The sequence below is a fragment of the Pan troglodytes genome, chromosome 1 (assembly GCF_028858775.2).
Source record: "Pan troglodytes isolate AG18354 chromosome 1, NHGRI_mPanTro3-v2.0_pri, whole genome shotgun sequence".
In the NCBI taxonomy this organism is placed as follows: Eukaryota; Metazoa; Chordata; class Mammalia; order Primates; family Hominidae; genus Pan; species Pan troglodytes.
The window spans coordinates 219338102-219362149 of NC_072398.2; the positions used below are offsets into that span (position 1 = coordinate 219338102).

The following is a 24048-nucleotide window of genomic DNA, read 5'->3' on the forward strand; positions in this document are numbered from 1 at the left end:
TACTTAACACACCCTTCCATCAAAGCTGCTTACGTATAATCCATTAGTCACAATGTCTGCTCATGCCCCCAGGGGCCCAACCCAAATTGACTGTGTGGATGCCTGCTCTTACTGCAAAGAACCAAGACTTCTGTAGGACCCCCTCCTCCATCGGTCATAGATGAGGTCATTGGTACCCACTGAGGCTATGGTTGGGAAAGCCTCCAGCTTCAGCATTTGGGTGGGACTTTGGTGAGACTGACAGCACTGAGGCCCAGGGGTATTACAGGTATATCTAGCAAACATGGGCCCAAGCAAACACTAGTGTGGGTCACCTCTAACATGCAATACAAAGATTCCCTTCCTTTTCTCTGTGAGCAGAGAAATTGGCATGGCTAAGCTATGGCTTGGTTCTTTATAAAAGTGAGAATAGTCTGGCATGGTGGCTCAGGCCTGTAATCCCAACACTTTGGGAGGCCAAGGCAGGTGGATCACGAGGTCAGGAGTTCGAGACCAGCCTGGTCAACATGGTGAAACCCCATCTCTACTAAAAAATATAAAAATTAGCCAGGCTTGGTGGTATGCACCTGTAATCCCAGCTACTCAGGAGGCTGAGGCAGGAGAATCGCTTGAATCTGGGAGGCAGAGGTTGCAGTGAGCCGAGATTGCACCACTGCACTCCAGCCTAGGCAACAGAGTGAGACTCCATCTCAAAACAAAAAGAAAAAGTGAGAACAATATACAAGCTCATTGAAGAAAACAGGCTAGCACCTTACTGCCTTAGGAAATGCAGTTTCCATATTCCAGATGGCATCCAGAGGTTCCCAAGACATCCCTGACTTGGTGAACCTGCCTGTTAGTACCCAGTGGTCTGCTTTTGGAATTCAGATTAAAGACTTGAGCCCAGGCAAAGCTCACAGCTCCCCAGAGCCCACCCTTTTCTTCTGTTCCTTTCCTCTTGCCTCTTTCCCTGTCTCTCTCTTTCCCTTAATCCCCTCTGAGATCTTCATGGTCAAGGGTAGAATTTCATTGCAACAGCATTTCCCAGACCAGCTGGAGCCAATCAAAGTCGAGATTTGACCCAGTGACCTTTGGCCGCAGGAACAATTAGATGCCCCCTCCAGCAATGCTTTGTCTTCATGGATACAAATTCACCACTGACAGTATGACCAGTTGTTGGCATTTATTCTGCACAGATCTTATATGTTGTGGCTTTGAGAAATTTTTAAAGGCATTTTTTTCTCCTTTTGATATTTATTTCACCTAAATGGGAATGTTAGAGAATGTCGCTAGATCCAGCAATGGACATTGTTAGTGCTGGAAGGAAACAGACACAGTTTGGATTTTCTTGAATACTAAGCAAGACTGTTAGCTTACTTCTCACCCTTCCCAGCTGCCCCAAGCATTGATGTAGCACCTCTTCAGTCGATAAAATAGAACTCACTAAAGCACCTGGTTTCTGGTAGAGTCCATACTTGCCCCTTCCTCCTCGGGGCCCCAGGGTTACTGTCATATGCCCTTTACATAACTGACTACAGCATTCACAATCTTCAGGGAACATGGGAAAGAGAGAGCCTTCTTATCAAAAAAGATAATGGATCCGTGAAAACCATCCTCCAGGTGGTACCATGTCACGCGGACCCCCTGGTCCTCCAAGCGCTTCTTATAGAGCAAGCTGTCATCACGGAGTATGTCATTCTCACAGCTCACCAGGAAGGCCTCAGGAAGCTGAGCGATGACCTCATCATCTGCTATCAGGGGTGAATTTTCTACATCCAGCATATGTTTGGCTTCTAGATAGGCAGCTTCATTAAAAGGGCCAGGAGACCAGGGTTGGTAGCCTCTGTTCTTAAATTTCTTGGGGATGTTGTCAGGGCTGAGCCACTTCTCGTACTTCCTCCAGACGTCTGGGGGTACACAAGTGCCGTTCAAGATGGCGTCACGCCAGGAGAGGTCAATGGCCAGATAGTTACACAGAGAAGTCACCATGAACTTCCGGGAAAGTAATGGGACATTTTGGTTCTGCTGAAAGGATGGCAACTGCAAACAGAATGCCTGGACAACTGGATAAATCAGAACCTGAGCCCGGATCCGGGGAAGATCTGATCTGCCCACCAAGGCCTGGGTGATGGCGGCCACCGCTGCACCTCCGACGCTTTCTCCACAGACCACAACCCTGGAGGGGTCCACCCCATAGGTTTCCAGAGCCTTCAGGAAGTGAATGGAGGCATTCATGCAGTCTTGGAAAAGGGCAGGGGAATGGTGGTCAGGAAGCTTGCGGTACCTAAAACGAAAACAGGGAGCAACACTACGCCAGTGTGGACAGTGTTGCTAGGGAGCTGTTTCAACAGAATCCTCAACCCCCTTACAAGACTATATCTGATTAAATCCTCAGAATAACCCTATGAAGTAAGGATTTTATCCCCATTGTCTTCCTATGAGCATGTGAAGAACCTGCCTAGAGTCATACAGGCAAGGATTCTTAACTCCAAACCTGTGCTCTCTCAGCTTCCCGTAAACTCTATACGAGGTGATGCAACTTTGTTTTCATTGAAGCTATTTGCTTTGGGAGCAAAACAACCAGCAATGGCTGAAAAAAAGGCAAATGAAACCGCTACCAGTCCCACTGTTTGTCTGTAGAGAAAGGGAGAGAGAACACTAAAGTTAAAGTCAAGATGAAGCTACTTTCAGGCAGAATTTTTTTTTTAATCAAAAATCTAGGCCGGGCACGGTGACTCACGCCTGTAATCCCAGCACTCTGGGAGGCCAAGGCGGGTGGATCACGAGGTCAGGAGATCGAGACCATCCTGGCTAACACGGTGAAACCCCGTCTCTACTAAACAAAATACAAAAAATTAGCCAGGCGTGGTGGCGGGCGCCTATAGTCCCAGCTACTCAGGAGGCTGAGGCAGGAGAATGGCCTGAACTCAGGAGGCAGAGCTTGCCGTGAGCCTAGATCGCGCCACTGCACTCCAGCCTGGGCGACAGAGCGAGACTCCATCTCAAAAACAAAACGAAAAAAAATCAAAAATCTAATTTAAAAGAATTGGCTAGGCATGCATGGTGGCACACACTTGTGGTCTCAGTTACTCAGGAGGCTGAGGCAGGAGGATTGCTTGAGCCCAGAAGGTTGAGGCTGCAGTGAGCTGTGATTACACCACTGCACTCCAGTGTGGGAGGCAAGAGGGGCAGGGAGTGTTCTGAAGGTGTAATGTAGAGACGGAAAGCTAGCCTGGAAACCCACAGCTCAAGCTGCAGAAGACCTGGGTGCCAGCAGCTGGTGAAGAACACTAGGGCGTTGGTCTTCAGTATCCTGAGGTTTGGTTTCCGAAGTATGTCCCCTCAAAGAAATTCAAGGGCAAAGAAAAGGAACTTTAAAATGAGCTTTTAAAAACAGTAATGAACAAGCTAATTAATGCATAAATTGAGATTAAGATAATAGAAAGGAATGAATAAAAAAATAGAAACAGTTTGGCTTAACTGATTGGAGTAGAGAGTTTATCTAAACAATTGTTCTCTTAAATGTTAAGTTGAAGTGGCTGCTAATCATCTTTTCTGTTCTTACAATCTATCATTGAAAACATCAAGGCCGGGCGGTGGCTCACGCCTGTAATCCCAGCACTTTGGGAGGCTGAGGATCACTCAACCTCAGGAGTTCAAGACCAGCCTGGCCAACATGGTGAAACCCCATTTCTACTAAAAATACAAAAATTAGCGGGGTGTGGTGGTGGGAGCCTGTAATCCCAGGCACTTGGGAGGCTGAGATAGGAGAGTCACTTGAACCCAGGAAGTGGAGGTTGCAGTGAGCCAAGATTGTGCCACTGCACTCCAGCCTGGGAGAGAGTGAGACTCCATCTCAAAAAAAAAAAAAGAAAGAAAACAAAAGAAAAAAGAAAAAGAAAAGAAAACATCAAAAAGGTATATTCTAATTATCACATTAAATTTGGAAGAAGCTCATAAGGAAAAATAACACCTTAGACTAGTGGCTTTCAACTTAGAACGACAAAATTATTTTTTTCATTTCGAAGAAAAAAATTATATAAGAGCCCCATTGTATAAAATAAACAAATGCAGTTGTTCTGGTTTTGCTCAAGGGTAAGGAACATAAGCCCTCACTCTTTCTCCTTCTTCTTTGACCTCCATAGCTGCCTCTAAGGCATCACAGGGAACTCTAGGGTTCAAAAGAACCAGTTTGAAAACACTTCCTTCTATTATACCTTGAATTTTGTTTCCTTTAAAAGTTAACACCTCATCTTTCAAAATAGAGTTTGATTGATTGCAGCATAATTTAGTGCCCATCTAGGAAACAATTATCGCCCAATAATCTTATTGCCCATTTCCTAGATGGTCAATATATTGATAAATCTATCAATGTTATCGAAGCAGGTTCCTATTTAAGCTCAGGCAAAACACATGCTTCTTAGAGGGTCCTTGCAGGGAGGTGGCCCCTTCACCTGGTAGCAGAGAGTACAAACCTCAGCTTTCATTTTCCCATTTCTAGAAATGAATACTTCTCACCAAATGTTGAATATATGACTCCAACATGATGAAGGGGATAACAAATATTAGGTACTTTCTATTGGCAAAATCTGTGACCTGCCAGAAAGAGGCAGAAATTCTCCTGTGCCTCCCTACACTTCTCTCTTGCTCACTGTGATAGACTGAATGTGTGTGTCCCCCTAAAATTCCCATGCTGAAATCCTACACTGCAATGCGAAGGTATTAGAAAGTGGGGCCTTAGGAAAGTGATCAGGTCATGAGGGTGGAGCCCTCATGAATGGGATTAGTGCCCTTATGAAGGAGGCTTTAGAGAGCTCTCTGGCTTCTCTTTCTGCCATTCTAGGATACAAGGAGAAGCTGGCAGTCTACAGCCTGGAAAAGGGTCTTCACCAGAGCCTGACCATGCTGACACCCTGATCCTGGACTTCTAGCCTCCAAAACTCTGAGAAATCAAAGTGTTGTTTAAGCTGCCCCATCTATGGTAATTTGTTACAGCAGCCCAAACTAAGAAACTCACCCAGAGGTGAAGGCTTCGCAGAACCAAAGGTCAAAAGACCCATCTTCTCCAAGAGTTCGGGTAGGGAGTCCCATCCCGGCCTTAGACATCTCCCTTCCTTCAGTGTCTCTCAGGGAGTCTCCTCTCAGCTACTGTCTCCCTGCAGCCTCCTGGAAGCCCTTATCTGTGTACGCAGCTCCATCAGCCACTCTATCAAAACTGCCCTGGCCCGTGCAGCAGGTCCAAGTATCTGGGATAATGGTATCCTAAGCAATTTCCTACAAGGTATTAATGCAGGTGCTTATTCATACCTTTATGTGCTACCTGTTCAAGGGATGTTTTTATTATCACAAAGGCCTTTGGTGACATAGACTGTAATGGTGGAATTTCAGACACAATGGTAAGCCACCTGGGAGGTATGTTGATGAATACTAGAAAGTGCTGGCTTCCTCAATCTCATCAGAGAGGACCAGAGATGTTAAGTGACTTTGTTTAAGTCACACAGCTCTTCTGTCTACCAAAGCCTAGGGGCAGCTAAGGTTTGAGGAGGTCCATTGTAGAGGTAGAATCTAAAAAGGCAGATTTTAATTTCTCTCACTGGCCTTCTCTAAACTCTTTCCCAGTGATGTGAGATCTCTTGAGCCAAGAACCAGAATCCTAGTGAGTAGCCCCTACTGCCCCCTCCATCCACTCTAAAGATGCCCCCATCTCCCTTTTGTTTTTATAGGACCAGGGTTGTATCTTAAGACACTCTCAACACTAGTTCCTGTAGGACCAGAAGCTTAGTTAGTTTTTAACAATGCAATAAGCACCTGCAGAACCATCACCCCAAACAACAGCCAGAATCTTGCCCATCACCTTCACCAACCCCACCATCATGCCATTTTGCTTCTCCTCCAACTTAATGAATGGTTACGCTGAATCCTGTGTCTATCATTTTTTTCTTTCTATGTTACATTGTCTTGTTACGTCTATGTGTTTTCCTCTAAAGTATTCTTTTGGTTTTAACATTTTTACCTTTGCAAAATGAGTATCAGGCTTTATGTAATTTTTTGAACATTTTTCACTTAGTTTTATACTACTAAGATTCATTTGCAATATGGTACACCTTTCTAGTTCATTTATTTAAATGGCTGTGGAAAAATCCATAATATCTTCATGGCTATGTAATCTAACAGTTGCTGTGCTGTGGTTTATTCATGCACGCCCCCGTTCATGGACATGTGGGTTGCTTCCAGGTTTTTGCTCTTTCGAGCACTGCTGCGCCTGTCTCTGTGGATGCATGTCCAAGAGTTGCCTCTTGGGAGTTAGGGCCTCTCTGATCTACAAATCACCCATGAACTTACCCTATCTCCTCTCACCCCTGTGGAACCTACCAACTGTCTCCAGAAACTCACCCAATCATCAGAAGTACAGATTCAGTCTCCCGGGCCAGATAATTGCACAGGCCGTGGTAACAATCTGCAAGACAAAAACACTCAGAGCAGCAGCGCATGAGTAGGACCCAAACCATCTCACCACAGCCCCCAGGAAGAGCCAGCTGACAGTCTTGGTGTGGGGTGTGGCATCCTCTCTGTTTCTATCCTTGCCTCCTCTGCCTGGGCAGAGCCAACAAGCCAGGCCAAATCATACATCTGTCCCCAACCTCCTGAATTTTGGGACTCAAATTCACCTTGGGGCTCACTTTCTGCAACATTTATTTTACAGTGGAGGAAATCAGGAACCTGGAAATCTTAGTGATCTGAAATGGACAAAACCAAGGGAAGTTAGGCATGCCTGCCCTAGGATGTTAATAATAACTATAAATTTATATTGATCAAGAAATAAACAAGGGTTGGACGGGATGTTTCTATTAGTAGAGTGGTGCATATGAAGTTCTCAGAGGCAGGTCCGTCAATATGAGTACGTAGAACATACTAGCACAGTGGCAGACACAGAATCACTGCCAAATACACTTCTAATGCAGGCATTCTCAACTTCAGCCATACATAGAGGTACCAGGGAGTTTTTACAAGTCCTCAGGCCCAGGCTAAACCTCAAACCAATTAAATCAGAATCTCTAGCGTGGAAGCTCAGGCATCAGGATTTTCTAAATCACACCAGGTAATTCCAGGGTTTGGGGGAGGTTGCTGAAGTGGGTGCATGCCTCATTAATGCTCTTTGAGGGAGATGACAATGGTTCTGAATGGAGCCAGAGGCACAGAGGGGTCTAAATTGAGTCGGAGCAGTCAGCCCCTAAGTTGAAGTTTCCATACTAGTAGGTCTCAGCCCTGGCTGCACATTGCAGTCATCTGATGAGCTGTTTAAAAATACTGATGCCCTGGTTCACGCCTGTTATCCCAGCACTTTGGGAGGCCGAGGTGGGTGGGTCACGAGGTCAGGAGTTTGAGACCAACCTGGCCAATATGGTGAAACCCCATCTCTACTAAAAATACAAAAATTAGCCGGGCACGGTGGCACATGCCTGTAGTCCCAGCTACTCAGGAGGCTGAGGCAGAAGAATTGCTTGAACCCAGGAGGCAGAGGTTGCAGTGAGCCGAGATCATGCCACTGCACTCCAGCCCGGGTGACGGAGCAAGACTCCATCTCAAAAAAAAAATGCTGATGCCTGGGTCCTGCCCACTTAGCCTGGGGTATGATCTGGGTGTGAATATGACTTTAAAATTCCCAGGTGATTTTAAGGCCCAGGCAAAGTAAAGACCTCTTCTAGCCACCCGGGGCCAACCTGGGTGTCATCTTCCCGATGTAACCCAGACATTCTTCCTTTCCCAAGCATGTCAGGTTGTCCCTGTTTCAGAGCTTTGCACTTACTGTCCCTTCCACTTAGACTTACTAGGGCCAGGACTAGGGTGAGGTAGGCAAGACATCGCCTTGGGTGCAAAATCAAGGGAGCCCCACAACACTCAGCCATACAGAAAAATAACATTCGGATGCAATTAAGAAATCACAATTAATGCCAAAAAATTGTATGTTGAACAAAATATCAAAATTTTAAATAGGCTTGGCTGGGTGCAGTGGCTCACACCTGTAATCCCAGCACTTTGGGAGGCCAAGGCAAGAGGATCACTTGAGCCCAGAAGTTTGAGACCAGGCTGGGCAATATAGCAAGACCCCGTCTCTGTAAAAATAATTAGGCCAGGCACAGTGGCTCACTCTTGTAATCCCAACACTTTGGAAGGCCAAGGTGGGGGGATCACTTGACCCCAGTAGTTCAAGACTAGCCTAGCAACACAGGGAAACGCCGTCTCTACAAATAAGTGAAAAATTAGCCAGGCATGGTGGTACATGCCTGTGGTCCCAGCTACTCAGGAGGCTGAGGCAGGAGGATCACCTGAGCCCAGGAGGTTGAGGCTGCAGTGAGCCATAATTGCATCACTACACCCCAGCCTGGACAACAGAGTGAGATCCTGTCTGAAAATAAACAAACAAATACATAACTAATTACCTGGGGGGGGGTGGTGTATGCCTGTGGTCCCAGCTACTCGGGAGGCTGAAGCAGGAGGATCACTTGAACCCAGGAGTTGGAAGCTGCAGTGAGCTGTGATCACGCCACTGCACTCCAGCCTGGGTGACAGGGCAAGACCCTGTCCTTAAAATATATATATGTATATAAACAGGCTTCTACTTTTCACTTGCACACTTGCTGTGCCCTGTTGGGTCCTGCCTGTGTATACATTTTGACATTTTGTTCATCATAATTGTTTTGCATTAATATTAGTTTTTTTAAACATTGTATTAAAATATTACTTATCTTGATTAATGAATGTTTTGGCATCCTCTGAATTTGGAGCCTGAAGCAAACGCCTCCCTCTAGCCCCGGCCCTCACTTAGAAGCCTCTTCTCCGGCTTCCAAAGGGCCGGATCCTCCTCATCCATTGAGCCTGAGGTCAAATCTGACTTCTCTGATGAGAAGAGCTAAATCGGAATGATGCTGTGAGTTTCTCCATGCCACCTGTGTTATCATGATCTGCAATAACTTCAGTGTCCAGCTCCCTCAGGTGACTGTCAGGTCCATGAGGCCAGGAACTGGGTTCTGTTCCCATGACAACAGATCCAGCTAGAGACTGTCCATCGTCACTCCCACCACCAGGTGGCAGTACATCCTAATCTCGGGGAAGTTATGTACCGGGAGAAGCCCGCCTTTTCCTATGGGCAAATTTTTCTCGCATGTGTCCATGCGTCGGTCCATACATCCATATCCATTTGTTCATTCGCAAGCTCATCCTTTCATCCACTTATTCCCCCATCCATCCATCTATTTATTCGTGCGTTCATTCATTCAATTCAAAAAATGAAAACAACAGGCACTGGGGATCCAGCAACAAACAAAACTTCTTGCACTCTTCATTTTTAGTGGGGGGAGTCAAGTACTGAATATGGAAACCCATGAAAGAACAAAATGAGCTCCGACTGTGTCAAGTACCTGAAGAAAATTAACAAGGATGAAGCCGGGGGTGGAGACCAGGGTGCAGGGCAGGGCAGCATCAGCGCTGGGGGTGGAAACAGGGGTGCAGGGCAGGGCAGTATCAGTGCAGGGGGTGTACACGGGGGGCAGGGCAGGGCAGCATCAGCGCCGGGGGTGGATACAGGGGTGCAGGGCAGGGCAGCAGTCAGCAGGGAGAGTTCTTAGATAAGATGTCCAGGGAGGCTGAGACAGGAATAACACAGGGTGGTTACAGGAGAATAGAAAATTCCAGGCCGCGCGTGGTGGCTCACCCGTGTAATCCCAGTACTTTGGGAGGCCAAGGCGGGTGGATCACCTGAGGTCAGGAGTTCGACACCAGCTTGGCCAACATGGCAAAACCCCGTCTCTACTAAAAATACAAAAATTATCCAGGTGTGGTGGCACGCGCCTGTAATCTCGGCTGCTTGGGAGGCTGAGGCACGATACTCGCTTGAATCCGGGAGGTGGAGGTTGCAGTGAGCTGAGATTGTGCAACTGTGCTCCAGCCTGGGTGACAGAGTAAGACTGTGTTTCGAAAGAAAGAAAGAAAAAGGAAGGAAGGAAGGGGAAGGAGGGAGTGAGGAAGGGAGGAGAGGGAGAGGGAAAGAGAGAAAGAGAGAGAGAGAGAAAGAAAGAAAGAAAGAAAGAAAGAAAGAAAGAAAGAAAGAAAGAAAGAAAGAAAGAAAGAAAGAAAGAAAGAGAAAGAAAGAGAAAAAAAGGAAGGAAGGAAGGAAGGAAAGAGAAAGAAAGAGAGAGAGAGAGAAGGGGAGAAGAGAAGGCAAGACAAGACAATTCCAGGCAGCAGTTTCACACAATGAGCAAAAGGAAACTTGAAATGGCTGCAGAAGCTAGAGACTGATAAAACCCTGAAAAGCCAGGGTGTTGGCCAAGCTGGCTAAGACCGACTGGACCCAACATGGCACTGGATTTGACCTGAGTCTCTCCTAGGACCTCCTTCTATGTCATCAACATACTAAACACACACCCACTAGTACCATGGCAGTTCTGAGACACCCATTTTGGTGTACACATGGGTGCCACCACAGTTCTGAGAAAACTCCGCCATTTTCCAGGAATTTTCATGAATATTCCGCCCCTTGTTTAAAGAAACCTATAAAGGTAGCAGCCCCAATCCTCCTCGCACGTGTCTCTCTTGAGTCTGCCTGCACTCTTTTCTTGACTATGTGCTTTTCCCTTTGCAATAAATCTCTGTACTTTCACCATTTTCTGACTCGTCCTTGAATTCATTCTCATGATAGTGTCAAGAGCCTGAACACTGGCGAGGGTCAACGTCCCACTGGCATTTGGGGACCTCACCCAGACCAGCAGTATCATCTTTGTGGCGAGCCAGTCAGGAACATCATCGCTCCCATTTTAGAACCACTGGCAATTGGTAAGTCCCGCTCCAACCTTAGTTTGAGTCCTCTTGTTCTCTGGAATTATACTTTCTTCCTTCTTTCTTGGAGCTAACTACAGCCTGCCTCCCTGCTGCTCCCTCAGGCTGGAAAACCCAACTCACCCTGATGGGTGACAAGCAGAGATGAGAAATGTTCAACCTACACAGAGTAGTTTTGGGTTTTGTTTGTTTGATTTTTTTTTTTTTTTTTTGAGACAGTCTTTCTCTGTCACCCAGACTGGAGTGCAGTGGTGTGATCTCAGCTCACTGCAACCTCTGCCTCCTGGGCTCAAACAATCCTCCTGCTTCAGCCTCCTGAGTAGCTGGGACTATAGGCATGTGTCACCATGCCCAGCTAACTTTTGTATTTTTTGTAGAGAAGGGGTGTTTCACCATGTTGCCAGGGCCAGTCTTGAACTCCTGAGCTCAAGCAGTCCACCTGCCTCAACCTCCCAAAGTGTTGGGATTCCAAGCATAAGCTACCATGCCCAGCCTTACACTGAGTAGCTTTGAGGCACCATGGTCCTCCCTGACACGAGGCTAATGAGGGTGGTAGGGTAAAAACCCATACCAGGCAGTGGATGGATGGTTTCCAAGGAGCACTATGACTTTTTCCTGGGAAGGGGCTTCTGTTTTCCCAAGGGACCAGCTGTGCCAATACACTGAGGCTAGTTGGAAAATGTTTTCTCCTTGTCTTTCTTTAAACCTTACTGTTGTGATTTTCTCTTCTCATGCTTCTTCCTCACACTTCACCCGAAAGCTTACTGAACTCTTCAGACACAGCAGGGTAGGCCCCTTAGATACTGTTCTCTGGAATGCCAAGTACTCCCTTCAAGGTCCCTATTTTTTGGCCATACTGAATCATCTCTACTCCCAAGCTTTACCTGGTGGTAAATGTTCAGATGGATATCAGCAAGCTTGCAGGCCCACAGCTTGCCCTTCTCGACCTTCCCATTTCCAAAGCCCCAGGGGCCACAGATGCCTGGGCAACACTGAGACTCCAGGGATGCCTAGATGCCGAGGACAGTAGGGCTCCAGGGATGCCTGGACACTGAGGCAGCCAGCCAAGGGAACTGGGATGCCTGTCTCCCTGGCGTGGACATGGAGCTGGCCAATCACAAGGGACATTTCATAAAATGCCAGGACCAGTCCATCCATGAGGGAACCATACTGTTATTTTCCCCTTCTGTCTCAAGTCATGCCAAGGACAAGCCAAGGCCATGGGTAACTTTCCATCTCTGCCAACTCCCCTTTGGGACACATTCTTAAAAACTGGAGTAATTTTAAACTTGATGGGCTTAGAAGAAACTCATTTCTTTCTATAACACCATTTGGCCCCAATATAAGTTGGAAAATCGGGTGCAATGGCCACAGAATGAAACCCTAAGTTTTAATACCATCTTGTGATTAGGTCTTTTTCGTAAATCTCAGGAGAAATGGACTGAAATACCATATATATAGGCCTTCATGGCTCTTTATCAGAACCCTTTATTAGCCAGTCAGTGCCCAACATCAGGAGAAAATTACAGAAATTGGCTTTGGGACTCCAAATGCCTGTTAATCAAATGCTTAATGTAGCTTTTGGGATATTCAATAATAGGGACAGGGCTGAAAAGGCTGAAAAGACCCGGCATGGCAAACAGTGGGATGAAGAGCAAGCCCAAATGATAGCCATCATTGTAACTCTGCAACCTGTACCCCACAAACCCAGGGTCACCCAGAGGGAGGCTTCAGTCGTTGGTCAAACAGACCTAACAGCAAACCTGCAGGCAATGGTTACTGCTTCAAGTGTGAAAAGCTGGGACACTGGAGCAATGATGTCCCAGCCAGGGAGCCCACCTAGACCCTGCCCTCACTACAAGCAGAAGGACCACTGGAAAAGGGACTGCCCTGAGCTCTGAAGGCAGGGGACACCCGATGCCATAATGGCCATAACTGAGAACTGAAGAGGCCTGAGGTTCCTGGCAGCCCCCACAAAAATCATGGTCATCACAACTGAGGAGCCTCAGTGACTCTTGACATGGCTGGTAAAAATATTAATTTCGTAATTGACTCAGGGGCCAGTTACTCTCTCCTAAACAGCCACCCTGGGCCCTTATCCTCCAAAAACTACAGTGTCACAGGTGTTGATGGCACCCCAAAATCAAAGTGCTTTACTTTACCCCTGAGCTGCAGGCTAGGACTATATATATAGTATAGTCTATATAGTATATATATATTAACTCATGAGTTTCTAATTATGTCAGAATGTCCCATTTGTTTGTTGGGATGTGCGAGACCCTGACCCAACAACGGATGAATAACATGTACTGACATGTATTCTGCTTTGCCAGTCCAGCTGAGCGTCCAAGCCGCTTACAGACACCAAGCAAGGTGCTGTAAAGAGTCAGTGGCCACAGCCCTGACCAGCCAGTGAGACTCGTATTTATTCAGTAAAGATTAATTGACAAAGGCTTGAGTCAACACACCTGTGGGTAATTAACCTGGTCGCCCCTACCCCGGAGAGGGCCATCTTGCCCATGAATGATCAAAGGTTAGTCTTAGGACCACATGAGTAAACAAGCTATTTAGATAAACTGTTCTATCTTCCTTTGTATCCACTTTAAGCTATTTACTCAAGGTAAGGATTAGGTTGCCTTCAGCCATAACCTTATCCTGAGATTTTTGCAAAAACCTTCAGGCCTTCCAAGAAGGTTTGTGGCTATTATAACCAAAATTTTTCCCACCAGCCTGACTGAACCCCCACAGGGATGGGACTTCCTAGCCATCCCAATAAATGAAGCCACTTTATCAGGCCCTAGAAAGCCCTCCTTATCAGCAATGCTTGTTCCTTCTAAATCAGCCTCAGAAAAACAGGAGACCCACTCACACACCGAAATAAGGTCTCAAGTAGACCCACAAGTATGGAACCAAGAAACTCCTGGCAAAGCAATACATGCTCAGTCAGTGATCATCTCTTTAAAAGACAAAAATAATTCCCCATACAAGGATCAATATCCTCTCAAATCAGAAGCCAGGCAAAGACTGCAACCTCTAATTGAGAAGTTGTTAAAACATGGGCTCCTGGTTCCAGGCAGATCTCCTTGTAATACTCCTGTCTTTCCTGTCCAAAAACCAAACAGTAGTTCAAGACTTACAATGAGACCGTAATTCTCTTACATCGTATAGTGCCAAATCTTCATACCGTATTTACCCAAATACTGGGAGACACCAATTGGTTCATGGTATTAGATCTTGTGGATGGTTTCTCTCTGCACCCTGAATCTCAGTATTTGTTTGCTTTTGAGAGAACTGATCCTGGAACTACTATTTCCCAACAGCACACCTGGATGGTACTGCCTCCAGGCTTTGGGGATAGGACTCACATGTTTGTAAATCCCTTGGCATGAGAATTAAGGGAGCTAGAGCTAGAAAGGGGGGGATACTCTAATTCATGGATATTATCCTTGTATGCAGTCCCTCTGAGAGGACTCAGAGAAGAATGGCATTCAGGTCCTAAACTTCCTGGGAAAAAGAGGGTATAAGTTCTCTTCATCCAAGGCCCAGATTTCTAAACCTGAAGTAAAGTAAAATATCCGGGGCACATCCTAAGCCCAGGGAACCAGACCTTGTCCATCAAATGAAAGGAGGCAGTCTTGAAGGTAGGACCTCCACAAACAAAGCAGCAACTTAGAACTTTCCTGGGTGTGCCAAGGTTTTACAGGATTTGGATCCCAGGATTTGCGCTCATTACTAAGCCATTGTACGAGGCCCTAACAGGACCAGAGCATAAACCATTCAGAAGGGTTTGTGCAGTAATAAACCATACCTGTTGTTCTTATATCAACAATTCAGGATTAGCTGAACTGCATGTTCAAAGTTTTACCAACAGGCTATCTGGCTGTATAATTTCAATAACGTCACTGCTGAAACCATGTGGGACTCCAACCAGGGATACCTACCAAGTGTGACATGAGTCCTACCTTTCCTGGGACCTCTAATAGCTGTCTTATGACTTCTGATCTTGGGTCCTTGCTTGTTTAATTTCTTTGTAAAGTTTATGTCTTCTATTAGGTTGACGCAAATGGTTTTTGCCTTTTATGGCAAACACTGCAATTACTTTCACACCAATCTAATAGACTGCAACAGTTCCATGTCAAAAGGATGGCCCTGAAGGATTCCAACCAATCCCTGCCTCAGATTCAGATCCTCCTGATGACTCACTTTGGGTCACCCATAGGCTAGGCATCCAGAGATTTCCAAGCCTACACTAGGCGGGGCCAAGACCCCTAATCAGCAGAAAGTAGATACTGAAGACTGACCTCCCCCGTCATCAACCCCTAAGTATAGGAGATGGAAATCTCTGAGGGAAAAAAAATGAGATAGGAATTACACAGGGTGGTCGCAGAAGAATAGAAAATTCCAGGCAGCAGTTTCACATGACTAGCAAAAGGAAACTGTTGAAATAGCCACAGAAGGTGATAAAACCCTGAAAAGCCAGGGTGTGGACCAAGCTGGCTAAGACCGACTGGACCCAACATGGCACTGGATTGGACCTGGGCTTCTCCTAGGACCTCCTTACGTGTTCATTAACATGTTAAACACACACCCACCAGCGACAGGACAGTGATGGGGACACCATATTTGGTGTATAAATGGGTGGCACCACAGTTCCGAGAAAACATCATCTTTTTCCAAGAATTTTCATGAATAGTCCACCCCTTGGTTAAAGAAATGCATAAAGGTAGCGTTACTTTGCGCCTGTCTCTCTTAAGTCCATCCCACTCCCTTTTCTTGAGTGTGTGCTTTTCCCTTTGCAACAAATCTCTGTATTTTCACTATTTTCTGACTTGTCCTTGAATTCATTCTCACAACGGTTTCAAGAGCAGGGACACCAGCTGGAGGTGCCACTGGCCTTTGGGGACATCCCCCAGCCCACCGGTATCAAGACAACTCTGGGGAGGGACAGTTGAGATACAACTGAAAGAACCAGGCGTAGTCAGCCATGCAATGTCAGGAGTGGGAAGGGCATCTTTTGAGACTGGGGAAACAGCAGGTGGAGAACGGTGGTGAGAAGGAGCTGAAGTGTCTGCAGCAGATAGACACGTATTGGGACTGCAGCTGAGTGAACGGGTAAGGGACACCACAGGTGACCCGGGTGAGGCTGTGGGAGGAGTCTGGGTTTCATGGAAGGGCACAGGAGAGATTTAAGTGCAGGACTGACAAGCTCTGGCTTGTATTTTTAAAAGATCCCTCTGGAAGGCTGGGCGTGGTGGCTCACGCCTGTAATCCCAGCACTTTGGGAGGCCGAGGCGGGTATATCATGAGGTCAGGAGATCAAGACCACAGTGAAACCCCGTCTCTACTAAAAATACAAAAAAAAAAAAAATTAGCCGGTCACGGTGGCGGGCACCTGTAGTCCCAGCTACTTGGGAGGCTGAGGCAGGAGAATGGTGTGAACCCGAGAGGCGCAGCTTGCAGTGAGCCGAGATCACGCCACTGCACTCCAGCCTGGGCGACAGAGCGAGACTCTGTCTCAAAAAAAAAAAAAAAAAAAATCCCTCTTGCTGCTGGATAGGGACCAGATATGAGGGGCGAGAGGTGAATCAGGGAGACCCGTGGCTGGGAGGCTGGGGTGCAAGGAGGCAGGCAAGCAAGGATGGGGTCTTGGGTCATGATGATACTGCAGAGCTAGAGGGAAATACATGGGTTTGGGATCATTGTGAATGAGACGCGGCAGGCCACTGACTAGGAGTAGAAAGGGGAGAGAGGAGTCCACAGCCTCTGGGACAGCCCCGCCATGACACTGCTGTCCCCATCTTGACTGAGACCATCATATTAAAGAAAAGAAAAGGATTCCCATGTCAGCTGCCACACTATCTACTGACCTGAGCCCAAAGCCCTTAGTCTGGGCTATTAACGCTATAAAAATCTCCAACAACTGATTCCTTTAAGCTACTGTAGAAGGGTTCTTGCGGGAGGCATGAGCTAGGCTATGCATGCAGATGAGGCCCTTCCTCTACAAAGCCACAGGGAAGCCCCTTACCCAGGCTCCCAAATACTGTGCCCCCTCCATGGTAGAAGATGATGCCTCGCCGGGGTCTGGAGGATGCTGCCTTGGGCTGGAACAGCCTCACGGGTATCGTCCCAAAACGCAGGTCGGTCACCACAAGTTCAGGGTCCTTTTTAATTCTCACGCTATCATGTAAAAAACGAATAAATTTGGGCATGGAGCAAATTCCCAGCTTCTCAAATATATTCCCCTGTTGGAGGTAACAAAAGAAAGCCAGACGTTAGGAGAGGTTAGAATCTGAATGGTAGATTCCCTGACACTTAGAATTGTTAGGATGTTTTCACAGTTTCTCACCTGCCTCCTGTAGGTACAGGGGGCTCTTCAGGAATCCATAGGCTCTGGATTGTGTCCAGGTAGAGGGCTGGGTTTTCCAACTTTTCTCCCCAGAGGCTCTTGATTGAATAATGATGTGAATTTGCCAAAGGGTAGCCTAGCTTGGGGCTGACTGGGAAGAAGCCACTGACTTAGAAAAGCCAATTGTTGGCCGGGCGCAGTGGCTCACGCCTGTAATCCCAGCACTTTGGGAGGCCGAGGTGGACGGCTCATGAGGTCAAGAGATCAAGACCATTCTGGCTGACATGGTGAAACCCCATCTCTACTAAAATTACAAAAATCAGCTGGGCGTGGTGGCGAGCGCCTGTAGTCCCAGCTACTCAGGAGGCTGAGGCAGGAGAATCGCTTGAACCTGGGAGTCAGAGGTTGCAGTGAACCGAGATCGCGCCACTGCACTCCAGCCTGGCAACAGAGAGAGACTCCATCTCGGGGAAAAAAAAAAAAGAAGAGCCAATTGGGCAAGGCAACTGGCCAGCAACTTCCCTCTCTATAGCTCTGTGCTGGACTCTCCCCAGCCTGGGATGCAAAGATAGTTCCTCACCTGTATCAACACATCATTCTTCTGGGTTAGGAAGGATTCCTAACTGTGTCTGTGTTCAATGAAAAAGAGCAACGTGATCAATTAGGGATGTCTGCTGTGGGCTCAGGTCAAGGGAGTAATGTGTTTTTAAACTAATACGGTCACTCTACTTATAAACAATTCAACATCTGAATATTTCACGAAATATAGTTACAAGGTGTCATATTTCATGTACTAAGTACATTTCAGCGATTCTGGATAATCTCTCCCACAGACCTCACATTTGGAGTGTGTCTTTGTCATAAGGAAGACAGCAAGGAATGATAAGAATGACAAGGACAAGAACAGCTGATACTTATCAGACATTTACAATGTGCCAGTACTGGCCCAAGTGGCTTGGATCATTAACTTGATTAAACTTCTCAGCAACCTTTCTAAGTCAGGCATAATTATCAGCTCCATTTTATAAATCAGGAAGTTAAGACATGCCAAGGTCAAGTTCCTTGCCCAGGGTTGTTCAACAAGTAAGATGCAAAATTTGTGTTCTCAACTGCTAACCAAGAAAGAGCTTGGGTTTCGGAGCCAAGCCTATCCAAGCTCAAGTCTGAACCCAAACTCCAATGAACTGAAAAGCCTTGGGCATCACTGTCTCTGAGCTTCAATTTGTCTCTGAACTTCCCAAAATGAGAAGCATGGTGTGTATAGTCCAAGGATGAGGTGTGAGGATGGGATGTGATCACCTACATAGTGGGTCCTGGCCAGTGTGAGCCCCACCCTTTCTCTTGCTTGCACCCACTGGGTCTTGTCTGAGGTCCCACGGACTACCCCAATCGGTTCCCTCCATGAAGAGGTCCACCTAAAGGAACTCCAAACAAAATAATGATTTCCCTGCTTTAGTTGGAGGAGAACGAGTTGATCTGCAAGGTGGAGGTCACCTGCTTTTCCCATCAACTGCCCCACATCTGAAAACCCCAGGCCTCTATGTTGTACCAGCATGGATCTTCACCTGCTCGGCTGTGAGCTCCCTAAGTCGTGGCACCTGTTGTTGGGGTAGGCTGGCCCCAGCGCTAATCTCCCCAGCTGTCTGCCCTGTTTGCCCACACACTGTGGGCTTCTCCATGCCTCCCTTTTTTTCCTGGGAGCCTTTCTTACCTGTTCAGCAGGTGGTTGGACACCAAACTGACTTTCATATCCAGGCTCAAGAGTCATGTTCACGTGGGGCCATCCTCCTCCCTCTCATAGTAATGGCCACTGCCTTCTTGGAGGCCCTCAGTACCCTGTTGCCCAGGTTGGAGCGCAGTGGCACATTCTCAGCTCACTGCAACCTCTGCCTCTAAAGATTTCTTTAGAACTCCTCTGGGGCTTTACTGTGTGGATCTGATCACCCATGTTTGTTCCTACCACCAAACCAAATGCTTCTCATGAGCAAAGATCTCAGCACCTTCCCCTCTGTCTCCAGCATCTAGAACAGGAAATGTTTGTTTAGGGGATTTTGAACAATGCAGTCTGATGTTAAACCTCCATAGGCATCGCACTACCCCGGAAAGTTTAACATCACACTGTACTGTGTGATGGCCACTAGCTATGCCACGAAGTTACTTTGTTTTGGTTTTGGTTTGGTTTTCCAATTCTGAGTCCACATTTTCTATAGCTGGTAACTTAGGACAGAGGCAGAGAGGAAAACTGATTATTAAGATTATACATGGGAGCATCAAGATTTTAAAAATATCTGAGGTCCAGTGGCCAGGCGTGGTGGCTCACGCCTATAATCCCAGCACTTTGGGAGGCCGAAGCTGGCAGACTGCTTGAGCCCAGGAGTTCAAGACCAGCCTGGACAACATGAAGAAACCCCATCTCTACAAAACATACAAAAAAAAAAAAAACCCAGGCACAGTGGTGCATGCCTGTGGTCCCAGCTACTCAAGAGGCTGAGGTGGGAAAATTACTTGAACCCGGAAGGTGGCGGTTGCAGTGAGCCAAGATCATGCCACTGCACTTCAGCCTGGGCGACAGAGTGAGACTCCATCTCAAAAAAAAGGAAAGAAGGAAAGAAAGAAAGAAAGAAAGAAAGAAAGAAAGAAAGAAAGAAAGAAAGAAAGAAAGAAAGAAAGAAAGAAAGGGAAGGAAGGAAGGAAGGAAGGAAGGATCTGAGGTCCAGAATTTTAAATAGCTGTTGAAACTCCTTGACAAATATTGCATCATTTGCCCTTTAAAAGAAATGCAGTCTGGCTGCAGTGGCTCATGCCTGCAATCCCAGCACTTTGGGAGGCCGAGGTGGGCGGATCACAAGGTCAGGAGATCAAGACCATCCTGGCTAACATGGTGAAACCCCATCTCTACTAAAAATACAAAAAATTAGCCAGGCGTGGTGGCACACACCTGTAGTCCCAGCTACTCAGGAGGCTGAGGCAGGAGAATCGCTTGAACCTGGGAGGCAGAGGTTGCAGTGCAGTGAGCTGAGATTGCGCAACTGCACTCCAGCCTGGGTGACAGAGCAAGACTCCATCTCAAAAACAAAAACAGAAAAGCGATAGTGGCTGGGCACAGTGGCTCATGTCTGTAATCCTAACAGTTTGGGAGGCCAAGGCAGGCGGATCTCTTGAGCCCAGGAGTTCAAGACCAGCCTAGGCAACATGGCAAAACCTGGTCTCTACAAAAAATACAAAAAAGTTATCTGGGCATGGTGGCAGGCGCCTATAGTCTTAGCTACTCAGGACGCTGAAGTGGGAGGATCACCTGAGCCCAGGAGGTCGAGGCTGCAGTAAGCCATGATTGTGCCACTGCACTTCAGCCTACATGGTAAGAGACTGAGACTGTCTCAAAAAAAAAAAGAAAGAAAGAAAAAGAAAAGCAATAGTGTTTGTTATATTACTGTTTATATATTTTAGTAAGGCTGAAATCATTCATAGCAACTTTTAAATCTATAATAATTTCAAGAAATGCTACATCTTTGCCTTCAGGGACTTGATAAGCATACTATGAATAATTGACTTTTATGGAGACTTTCTAAGCACCCAGCACTGTGCTGTGCATTTTCAGTGCTTTTCTCATTTAATCCCCATGTCGCCCTATAAAAAGCCTCCCCAGGGCCGTGCACAGTGGTTCACGCCTGTAATCCTAGCACTTTGGGAGGCCAAGGCAGGAGGATTGCTTGAATCCAGGAGTTTGAGATCAGCCTTGGCAACGTAGCAAGACCCCATCTGTACAAAATATCAAAAAATTAGCCAGGCGTGATGTGATGGTGCACGCCTGTGGTCCGAGCTACATGGGAGGCTGAAGTGGGAGGATCACTTGAACCCAGGAGGTGGAGGCTGCAGTGAGCCGTGTTCACGCCACTGCACTCCTGCCTGGGTGACAGAGTGAGACCCTGTCTCAGAAAAAAAAAAAAAATCCTCACTTTTCAGAGAAGAAAATAAAGGCACAAAAACATGAGTCCACAAAACGAGTAAGTGAGGGCTTCAGGGCTCAGAGGGTGGTCTGATACCAAAACAAAGCTCTTGATTTCCTGGCCATAGACTCTTTTTAGCTTTTTCCTTGCCCTCCCTAAACTTCTTGTTCCTGTGTTGTCTATCTGTCCTCCGGAACCGAATGAACATTCACTACTGTATGTCCTCATCCTCATCATCATCACCCCATGATGGGCAGTGTGCCCTGGGAGGCCCCAGTGCCGGAGGGATCGAGAGAGGACGCCACAAGCTGAATCCACCCTTTCAGCGGCTGCAGACCCATCTCAGAGTCCCCTGTGAGCAGCCCATAGCAGCTGTCATCGGTAGATGTTTAGCTTGTGGGCTACTTTTGAGGAGAAACACTGACAGAAAAATCTCCATTTCTCTGGGCCACCTGAACATCTTAGGCCCTCGTTTTAAATCCTGGGGCTCTAACCCAACTAGTAACTCCATGTGGATTGCAGCCACTGGCTTGAGACTGCCTAATTCCAGGCTGATTGCATTCTCCAAATGAGAGGACACGAGTACTTTCTACATCCTTGCCCTGTCTCCTTGCGTCAGTGGCATTGATGCCACTGCACACTGAACTTGTCAGTGTCTCTGAAAGTGATCTTTTAGAAAATGTTTTTGTAACCCATGGGGAACACTTCCAGCAGCACAGAAATCTATTTTACGAATTCACTAAACATCTCTAAACATATTAACCCTCCCAGATGAGGAAACTGAGACACAGAGAGGTTAAGCAAATGGTGCAGGACCGCACAGCGAGTGAGTGACAGAGCTGGGACACACACTCAGGCAGTCCGGCTGCTGTCTCTGTTCCTTATTCCTAAGCCCTGCTGTCAGTTAAGCGTGGCCTCCTCATCCTCCTCCACAGCTGCCCTGGAATCAGTAGGAGCTGTTTGGCTTCTATAAGGTCTCCACCTAGGGTTGGGACATTGGGGTTAACTCAGGTTGCCTGCCACAAACAAGATGTCACACCACTGTTTCCAAATCCACTGCAACTCTGGGTGCGTGCTGGTCCACCCCAAACCCCCAATCCTCAAGCCCTGCTCAGAGCCTGGCTGGCACGGCCACTCAGAAATGCTGGGTAAATTCATGTATACCAACAAAAGTAAGCACCTACCAGATACCAGGCTCTGTGAGTGGGACTGGGCTTACAGAGATGAATAAGGAAAAAAACACCTGTGAGGCTAGGTGCAGTGGCTCACACCTGCAATCCCTACACTTTGGGAGGCCAAGGAGGGCAGATTGCTTGAGCCCAGGAGTTCTAGACCAGCCTGGGCAACATAGCGAAACCCTGTCTCTACCAAAAGTACAAAAATTAGCCAGGCATGGTGGTGCGCACCTGTAGTCCCAGCTACTTGGGAGGCTGAGATGGAAAGGATCGCTTGAGCCCAGGAGGTTGAGGCTGCACTGAGCCATGATTGTACCACTGCACTCCAGCCTGGGCAACAGAGCAAGACCCCATCTCAAAAAAGTAAAATAAAATAGAAACAACCTGTAGGTAAGTCAGTGCACTGAGGGTGAAAGTGTGTGCGGCTGAAGGAGGGGCAGGGGCTGTCAGGCCACAAGCCCGGGGAAGGCAGGAACTGGGTCTGAAATTGTTTTTGAATTCTCAGAAAAGAGCCCAGTGATTGGCACTCGGTAAATGTTTGATGCTAAAGGAAGTAAGGAAGGGAGTTAGAGAGAGCAGGAGAGAGGAAGGAAGAAAGGAACAAAAGGAGGGAAGGAAGGAAGGTAGGAAGGAAACAAGGAAGGGAGGGAGGGAGGGAGGGAGGAAGGCAGGCAGGCTATGGGAAGGGGGAAGGAACGGAGGGAGGGAAGAGAGAGGCAAACAGAATAGCAGACACAGAAGAGACAAGTCTATCTTGAGGGAGTCCAAAGAGAGAGAGACAGAAGGGAAGTGAAAGAGGGAAAAGAGGGTAAGGTACTGAGAACAAGAGAAGAAGCCCCCAGGTTACGACGTGGCCTGAGAGTAAACTCACCAAAGTGACCAGGTAGAGGAATATGCAATGCAGGAATCTCAACTTGGCAGGATGCTGCAAGGTAGCAGGGATATCCGTGGTGAGGAAGTGCTCAAAGACAGTCCAGACAAAGACCCCCAGGAAAAAGATGGGCAATGCCAAGAGTAGCACTAGCCAGGGGACAGCCATGTTCCTGGGGCCTTGAGGAGCTGCTGCCCTGAGGAGCTTGTCTGATAGCTTATGTGAAGAGGACCTGGCTGGGTTACACCCTCCGCCTCCTCCACCTCACTCTCTCTGGGCTAAGCCTGACACCTGACAGAGTGGCCTGACCCAGCTTCTCAGGGTAAGCACAAAAAGGCCAACGGGAGGTGGAGGAACCTATTTCCCTAAGCAATGTGGGGACCCAGAAAAATCAATACTGCTCATCATGGGGAGTCTTGGAAGGTGAGCTTCCCAAAGATTTCAGGAAGATCAGGCTCAGATGGGCACCTCGGCTCCTGGGAACCCTAGAAAGAGATCTCATATGGGTTATATAGGCCTCCAGGGCCTGATCTTTCAACTGTAAGATAGGAGACTTCGCCAGCTTTCCTCGTCAGAGTGTGGTTAGGGTGAGCACAGCACGTCTCACCCCAGCTCCCTAGCTAGCTTCCCTAACCCCAGTTTTGTTTTGTTTTTTGAAACAAGGTCTCACTCTGTCACCGCCTATGTACCCTCTGGGCCTCTGGCCAGATCAGGGCAAAGATTGGCGTGTTTTCTGGTAGTCATAATCTTCTGGGGTCCTGGGACGGGAGACAGGAATGCCATTGCAGGCAAAACTGGGCTTTATCCAGCCTCATATTCCGCCTCTAAAAATGGTGCCAAGGGCTGGTTTGGGGACAATTTTTATCCACGTTACTTTCTTCTAAGAGAGAAAGA

At 47.3% G+C, this 24048-nt stretch overlaps 1 protein-coding gene across 1 annotated transcript; it reads right to left on the bottom strand.

The window, feature by feature from the left end:
* Positions 1–1147: 1147 nt before the first annotated feature.
* On the bottom strand, positions 1148–23784 carry AADACL4 (arylacetamide deacetylase like 4). The gene is made up of 4 exons (XM_525200.4): positions 23155–23784; positions 16841–17057; positions 6373–6436; positions 1148–2263 (listed from the first exon to the last, which is right to left on the bottom strand). The coding sequence occupies exons 1-4, from the start codon at positions 23320–23322 to the stop codon at positions 1489–1491; spliced, it is 1224 nt and encodes a 407-aa protein (XP_525200.2). The 5' UTR covers positions 23323–23784; the 3' UTR covers positions 1148–1488.
* Positions 23785–24048: the final 264 nt, after the last annotated feature.

What these genes read in the sequence shown, in the direction of transcription:
- AADACL4 (XM_525200.4), bottom strand. Translation starts at nt 23,322, where the DNA reads ATGGCTGTCCCCTGGCTAGTGCTACTCTTGGCATTGCCCATCTTTTTC. An exon ending in CACAGTATTTGGGAGCCTGG is followed by an intron (nt 6,437 to 16,840) that starts GTAAGGGGCTTC and finishes TTTGTCTTGCAG; the next exon opens with ATTGTTACCACGGCCTGTGC. An exon ending in TCTGTACTTCTGATGATTGG is followed by an intron (nt 2,264 to 6,372) that starts GTGAGTTTCTGG and finishes TTTTCGTTTTAG; the next exon opens with GTACCGCAAGCTTCCTGACC.